This window comes from Mus caroli, unplaced genomic scaffold (assembly GCF_978045245.1).
Source record: "Mus caroli unplaced genomic scaffold, Mus_caroli_1 scaffold_8, whole genome shotgun sequence".
Taxonomy (NCBI): Eukaryota; Metazoa; Chordata; class Mammalia; order Rodentia; family Muridae; genus Mus; species Mus caroli.
The window spans coordinates 141281451-141289226 of record NW_028227263.1 but is presented as its reverse complement, the minus strand read 5'-3'; the positions used below and the strand labels follow the sequence as shown (position 1 = coordinate 141289226).

Below are 7776 nucleotides of genomic sequence, written 5' to 3'. Positions count from 1 at the left end.
TTTCAAGGCTTTTACAGTTTAAAACAAAACAAACAAAAAGCCCACATGGAACAGACTAATACAAGGGAGGAGGGAATTTAAAGTCAGAGCTGGGATGAGATGTAACTTTGCCCCAATTCAGGATCAGATTAAGACAGTTCTAGAGCAGCAGGTTCTTTTTTTTTTTTTTTTTTTGTTTTGTTTTTTTTCGAGACAGGGTTTCTCTGTATAGTCCTGGCTGTCCTGGAACTCACTTTGTAGACCAGGCTGGCCTCGAACTCAGAAATCCGCCTGCCTCTGCCTCCCGAGTGCTGGGATTAAAGGCGTGCGCCACCACGCCCGGCTGAGCAGCAGGTTCTTAAACCTATGGCTCTTTGACCTTTAGGCAAACTTGTCTCCAAAAATATTTCATAGCAACAAAATTAGTTAGAACCACTGGTCTAGAGGAATAGACAGTGGGTTTCTGCTGCAGCTTAAGATTCAAAGCCCCACTCCACAGGGCAAAGGTGACTCAAGTCCTAATTGGAGCAAGTCAGAATGCCAGCTACTCTAAGCCACAATACAGGCAGAGGTTCTAGACACTTCAGGCAGAGAACTGCTTTTCCAACTTTTTATTTAGAAAACCAAATCCAGGTTCTGGTGCCCCCCCAACTCCCTCCCCCTCCCCAGCCATAATTTAAATAACTTAGAGACAGAGTGGGAGGGGACAGAAGGGAGGGAAGGAGAAAGAGCCCCACTACAGTCGCCTCAGTGCTCGCTTCTTGTCCAACTTTTTCTTGGCTGCCAGCTTCTTATCTCGCTCACCTGCATGTTTCTTGGCCATGGGACCCTCAGCTCCCCCTAGGACCCCTGGGATCATAGGGTCAGCAGAGGAGGCTGAAGCCCCACTGGCCAGGTCTTGGGTAGCCTCAGCCCTCCCGCTGCTGGTGCTGCATGCACCCCCATGGATTTCTGTGAGCAGACGGGCCCGGGCAGCATACTCTTCATAATTCTCCAAAAGCAGGCGGCCTGCCTCTTCATTGAGTGCAGACTCTGGGTTAGGGTGGATCAGCAGGCACTTGATGGTCTGTGAAGAAAGGGTCTAAGGTCAGGGAGGCTTGTCTAGCTTTAATGGTCACCACACTGGCTCTTCTTTTTCAGCCCCAAATCAGCTCCCTCAGATCAGGACCAGCCTGCTAGCATCCTTATTCATTTAAAGTCACCCTCAAAGGCTGCTTTCCTGTTACTACAAACACTTCAAGGGACCAATGCCATGTTAAGTGCAGCCTGATGTTGCCAGAGGCCCTTTCCTAAGGAAGCTCATTATCTGCTCCAACCAGTTTTCTGTAGCTAATGTGGCTTTGACCTTGTTTCTACAGGTGAACAAGAGTTCAGAGGTCCTTCCTAATCAGGTGAGAAATTACTCAAGGGCATTTAGCATTGGAGAACTTGTATTTGGTTTTCCTATGTGTTTTATACTACTATACAAGATACAGAAACCTAAAAGTGAATGCCAAGTTTGGAGCCACTGACCACAGGCCTTAAATAATTTTATATATATATATATATATATCCATCTGTCGTAGTCAGGGTTTCTATTCCTGCACAAACATGACCAAGAAGCAAGTTGGGAAGGAAAGGGTTTATTCAGCTTACACTTCCACATTGCTGTTCATCACCAAAGGAAGTCAGGACTGGAACTCAAGCAGGTCAGAAAGCAGGAGCTGATGTAGAGGCCATGGAGAGATGTTCCTTACTGGCTTGCTTCCCCTGGCTTGCTCAGCCTGTTCTCTTATAGAACCGAGACTACCAGCCCAGAGATGATACTACCCACAAGGGGCCCTTCCCCCTTGATCACTAATTGAGAAAATGCCTTACAGCTGGATCTCGTGGAGGCACTTCCCCCAACTGTTTCTCTGTGATAACTCCAACTGTGTCAAGTTGACACAAACCTAGCCAGTACACTATCTAATCCAGTTCATTCTAAAGGTTAGTTCAGAAGGTCCCATGAATTAAACAGTCCTGAGCTAAGTTGGTTGGTTAACAGGCACTTCTCTGAGTTTCTGACCTGACCCACAGATGTTACCAATGCTGAAAAGGAATATGGGATATCTCCTCAACTTTTACTACTGTACCTCCAATGCCTGGATGTCCCTCTTTTAACAGGCCCCAAAGCAGAGCCAATAGCCATCTAGCATTTCCAGTGCTTTGGATAGAACCAAGCAAAACCTCAACCAACATCCAGAAAGGAAGGCAAAACAGGGAAGATTTTTGGGGTTGTTTACCTTAGAGGTTAATCCTTCCCAAGTGCCCTGAAGGAAACCCCAACCCTCTATCTTCACAACGTCAGCTCTAGAGGCTCATTAGGGGGAAAAGTGCGAAGGAGGCACCAGGTGACCTAACTACTTTAAGTGGCCTTTAGAGACCTCGGAGCCTAGATCAGTTACCTCCACCTCAACTGACTAAGGAGAATTGTGACACAGTTTTGTACACAGACGATGCTGAATAGTGTCCCCAAAAATGTCTCAGGCAGTGTAATTACCCCCAAGTTAAAAAACAGTAGTACAGGAAAACAATTTTGAATTAAAAATAGTGGTGATGGTTACAGTGCAACAAACAACAAAACCCACAAGAAATCCATTCAGCTGGGTAGGGTGGCACAATCCTAGAAATCCAGCTTCTGAGGAATTTGTCTCATTAACCCACTTGCTTGGGTCAAAAAATATAATAGCCATGGCTGGAGGTTAAGTTCATGGCCAGTTTGAGCTTTTAAAAAGCTCACTTTTAAATTGAAACTTATGTAAAAAAGAGTCTCTAAACCACACACTGCTCTCTACCTTCTATAAAACCACCCTATTAGTTGTCAGGTCTCTACTTTGACACTACAATACAGTACTTAGGCCATAATGCAGTCCTTCCATTATTTCCCAGAAAGGCTGGAAACTTCTATCTGACTCTTGTCTCCTACTACTCCAGTTTATTTTTAAACAACACTAAACGAAGTACCATGGCTGAAACTCACCAGCAGCACATGTCGTATGCCCAATTCAGCCGTCCAGTCCCTCTTGAGCACATTGACACAGATCTCGCCATTGGGGCCCACATTTGGGTGGAAGATTTTAGTCAGGAAGTAGCCCTTGGGTGGGGAGGCAGGGAAGTCCTTCCCCAGTAGGAGCTTCATCCGGAACAGACCTCCAGCATAGGGAGTCCCTTCTGAAGAAGAGGAAAAGGGGCTGCTTTATTATATCCTAACATCCTTCAACATTGCCACTCTACAGGACAAAGGGACCCAACCCACCAACTTTTCCTGTAAACCATTTATTTTCCAAGCCTTTCCCTATCCTCATGAGAGGTGTGTTTTCATTTACCTACTTGCTTGGGTCAAGTGGTAATCAAAGATGGTCTACACCTGGCAGTTGCTACACTAGCTAACACTAGACCAGGCAGACATCTTTCACACCCTCAGCATTATAGACCAGTCACCTGATTTTGAAACTGATTTTAGCTGACTATATAGAAATTCAGTTGACAAATGAGGTCTGAAAAATTAACTGGTTTGCTTAAAATATGCCAATCAGTTTATTACCACCAGTTTTCCCCTCACAATGCTTTGTGTTTAGTCTTGTGACATTGGATTGATTCATGTTTCAGATCCCTTGGTATACATTTTTTTTTTCTCTTCGAGACAGGGTTTCTCTGTGTAGCCCTGACTGTCCTGGAACTCACTCTGTAGACCAGGTTGGCCTCGAACTCAGAAATCCACCTGCCTCTGCCTCCCGAGTGCTGGGATTAAAGGCGTGCGCCACCACGCTCGGCTACACTTTCTATTTCTGCTTAATTTATATGCATCCTCAGGTCTCTGGAAAGTAACACTTGACAGCCTTAATGCAAGCCTAAGCAAAAGCCCACATTTTGTCATCAGCACCCGACAGGTTGAATCCTATTTGTCCCAAGCCACACGACAGAAGAAATCTGGTCAAGTGGCCCCTCCCTTCCGTGCTCACACTCACCAGGGCCCTCGATGGTAACCTGCAGGTCTGTGAGATCCTCCTCATTGGGGAAGACTTTAATGCCATCAGGTGGGTCTGCCGTCAGTGTTGTCACCTCCTTGTACACTAGGCGGATGATGTGGGGCGGCAGATTCTCTACATTGGAGTTCTAGGTACGGAGGGAAAAGGAGAGTGAGCAGCTTGAAATAGGATTAAGGTGGGTGGATACCAGAATCCAGACTTTAGAGGTCCGAGGTTGTCAATCACTGCCTGTCAACTGTACCTAAGATGCTTCTGGCTTTTGCCTCATGGCTGACCCGGACGGTGTCTCAGAAAAAGCTTCTACGTGGCTCATCGTACCCGAACCTCCCCAAAGCGCTCGTTAAGACGCGCATGGGTCCACTATTGGTTCCAGGTGGGCCTGAGGCCTAGCCGGAGCCCTTCCCCTACTTAGGCTTGAAACACCCCCATCAACCGCCGCCCCCCCCCCAAAATAAAATCAAAAAAGAAAAAGGCTGGACGAAATGGCGGCGGGATGTCTTGCTCCTGAAAACACCTATGGGCGGGCCGCAAGGCGCCCGAAGCCCTCCCCAAGGTTCCGAGGGCTGCCTGGGCTCCCGCACCGTTTGCTGAAAGGCCCTGGGGCCGACTCCTGGCTCCGGAAGTCCAGTCATGCCACCAAAGCACTCAGAAGCTGGCCAGAAAACACTTGGGACGCCGCAGTCGCCTCCTCTGCCAGAGTCCCCAACGGCCCCTCGGGCCTCCCGCGTCACTCACCATGACTTCAGCCGGCCGGGGGCGGGTCCCCCCGGCCCCCTTCCTGCACTCCTCGGACCGCCGGCCGGGGCGGGGGGCCCAACTGCCGGCCGCTGTGGCCCTAGCGAGGCCCCCGAGGCCCCACTCCGCTCCCACTAATTCCGACGTCCGCTACGAAACGCTCACAACGTTACGTCTGCTCCACGGTAGAACCGGACGCGCGCCCAACACCGCACTTTTATAGCTACTCGCAGGCCCCGCCCCCTCACGGCACGTCTCGACCGCGTACGTCAACGCGCACGTTGCTGGGCGGTCAACGCTCTTTTCCCTGCTCTTGTCAGAATAGTAGCAGAAGTTCGAACCCAGTTTGTGAGGAGTGCTATCACAATGAGGGCTCACGCCGGCTGAGGAGTTGACCTGGGACAACCAAGCGGCTAAAAACCTAGAGCCGAGAGAAAGGGGGTACCCGCCGAGGCGACGCGGCCGCTGATTGGACCGTTTGAATGAGACGCCGTCACGACTTGGGGTGCGCGCGCGCGCTCCGGCCTAGAGAAAGACGCGCACGCGACTAACGGTTAAGCAGGGGAAGGGGCGGAGCGAGGGAAGACGGGACTGGAGGGGTTTAAGGGATGACGGAAGGGGCCTTGACCAATAAAGAGGGGCGGTCGTGATCTGGACTTGTGGGGCAGGTAGGAATTGAGAGCTACTAATGGGAAGCCAGCTCAGGGTGATAGACTCCAACCTCGACCAATGAAATGTCTCAATTTCTTTTGTGTATGCAAATGTTACGCTGGGAGGCTGTGGCGACCTCGCCTGGAAGCCATGGAAGGGCGGATGTGTAGACATAATTTTTGTCTATGTGGCTCCATTTTGTTCTGCGCTCCTGTTGTGTTAGGAAGCCCTCAAAATCAGGTTGGATGACTCCGAGGGCTTGGACTTCCTTATCCTCTAGAGTATGACTTGTGGCCTTTGCCACCCTTGTTTCTATAGGGGTGCCAGAGGAAGAAGTCAGGGAAGTCTCACGTCCTTATTGAGGGCTTTGTGACTGACATCTAGACCTCATAGACTTTATTTAACTTTTTGAGAGATAGAATTTCATTACTGGCCTGGAACTCCTTTTTTCCCCGGGGTCGGGGGTTGTTGTTTTGTCTTTTCTTCTTTCTTTTTTTTTTTTTTTTTTTTTTTAGATTTATTTATTGTTTTATGTAAGTACACTGTAGCTGTTTTCAGATGGTTGTGAGCCACCATGTGGTTGCTGGGATTTGAATTCAGAGCCTTCAGAAGAGCAGTCAGTGATCTTTAACCGCTGAGCCATCTCTTCAGCCCTTGTTTTGGCTTTTCAAGCCAGGGTTTTTCTGTGCAGGCCTGGCTGACCTTCCTGAAACTCTCGAGCTATAGACCAGGCTGGCCTGAACTCACAGAGATCACCTGCCTCTACTTCCTGAATGCTGAGATTAAAAGTGTATGCCACCATACCCTGGCCTTGTTCCTTTTATATCCATCCTCTAGCCTATGGGATAGTGCTGCCCACATTTAGGTCATCTCTTCCCTCACCCTTAATTAACCTCCTGGACCTGTCCTTACATATACTCCCAGAGGCTCTTACTAACCATGAAGTGTTAATCCAATTATGACAGCATGGCAGAGATCTAGAGAGAATTAAACTATCTCCAGTAATCCCATGCTGGGGAGAGAACCGACTGAAGCTTTGACTCCAGAGGAGTAGGACCTCATCTCCCAGGAAGAGATTTCACAGTTCTGACAACCTGTCTCAGCTAAATCTGCACAAGCACGTATCTTGAGTCTTGTTTCGTGTTTCCTGTAAAATTGTAGCTTTGCTAGAGGGGAAGCAGAAAGAAACAAAAACCCCTCTTCCCTGACAAGATCTGGCTATAGTTCTTAGGAAAATCATTTCCTTTCACCAATTCTTTTTTAATCTATTTATTATGAACATATACGTGTTTTGCCTGTATATATGTAGGTTCACAGTATGCATACCTGGTGCTCAGGGAGTTTAGAAGAGTATCATATCCTCTGGAAGTGGAATAACTGATGGCTTGAGCCACCATGTGGGTACTGGGAACTGAACTCAGGTCCTCTGTAAGAGCAACAAGTGTTCTTAACCACCAAGCTATCTGTTCTATTTGAGAACAGTGTCCAGAAATGGAGTCATGTCAGGAGAATTTTGAGTGCTTGTGAGACAAGAGTCTTGTGACCTCTGTTTCATCAAAACATGGAATTGTTCTTGGAATGTGTTTTGTACTCCTGTGCTCCTCCAAGATGTAGCAGCTAGGAGTGGATTTGCTTCAGATTACCCCTGTTGTTTGCTGATGTTATTCAGTTAAATGTTTAAACTGTACTTTATATGCCTCTATGGAAAACAGGTTTTTGTTTTGTGTGGCTTGTTCTTGTGATTGTAGACAGTCTGAATTCATGAGACCTTTACTCCTGTGACCTTTCTTAACCCTCAGGGTATTATAAATCTCCATTTCTCAACATGTGGGTCTTGACTCCTTTGAGTTGGGGGTTGAAGAACCGTTTTACAGGGGTTGCCTAAGGCCATTGGAAACACATATACTTACATTATGATTCATAACAGTAACAAAACTACAGTTATGAAGTAGCAATGAAAATAACTGTGGTTGGGGTCATCACAACCTGAGGAACTGTGTTAAAGGGTTGCAGCATTCGGAAGGTGAGAACCACCGGTATAAATTTTCTGAGACTATGAATAAAGTAGACTATTGCATGAAACTTTAGTCTGCCTGATTTATTGGTTCCATTCTCCCAGGTCCCACTGCCTTTAGAGTAGTTACAGTCCAGCCCCCTTATTTTACAAATTTTTGTCTTAAGGTTTTCTCCTATGGAGATGATCTACAGGCTTCAAGATGACAGAACCAGTCAATCCTGTTTGACTCCAGCATGACTAGTAAGCAAAAGAAACAAACTTACATAGGGATAACTATTCATGACTTTGGATTAGGCAATGGTTTCCTACACCTAATGCCAACAACAGCCAAATCAAAACAAATAAATCCCACTTCATCAAAACTAAAAAAGTTCACGTTCAGAG

General features: G+C 47.3%; 1 protein-coding gene across 2 annotated transcripts; it reads right to left on the bottom strand.

The window, feature by feature from the left end:
* Nucleotides 1-575: 575 nt before the first annotated feature.
* On the bottom strand, nucleotides 576-4981 carry Ube2s (ubiquitin conjugating enzyme E2 S). Of its 2 annotated transcripts, none has more exons than XM_021168473.3 (4): nucleotides 4725-4981; nucleotides 3969-4116; nucleotides 2981-3171; nucleotides 576-1045 (listed from the first exon to the last, which is right to left on the bottom strand). In XM_021168473.3, exons 1-4 carry the CDS (start codon nucleotides 4725-4727, stop codon nucleotides 716-718), a joined length of 672 nt encoding a protein of 223 aa, XP_021024132.1. In that variant the 5' UTR covers nucleotides 4728-4981; the 3' UTR covers nucleotides 576-715. The 2 variants fall into 2 exon arrangements, with proteins under 2 accessions (XP_021024132.1, XP_085698533.1); XM_085842407.1 differs by lacking the exon at nucleotides 4725-4981 and adding an exon at nucleotides 4571-4693.
* Between the last annotated feature and the right edge of the window lie 2795 nt (nucleotides 4982-7776).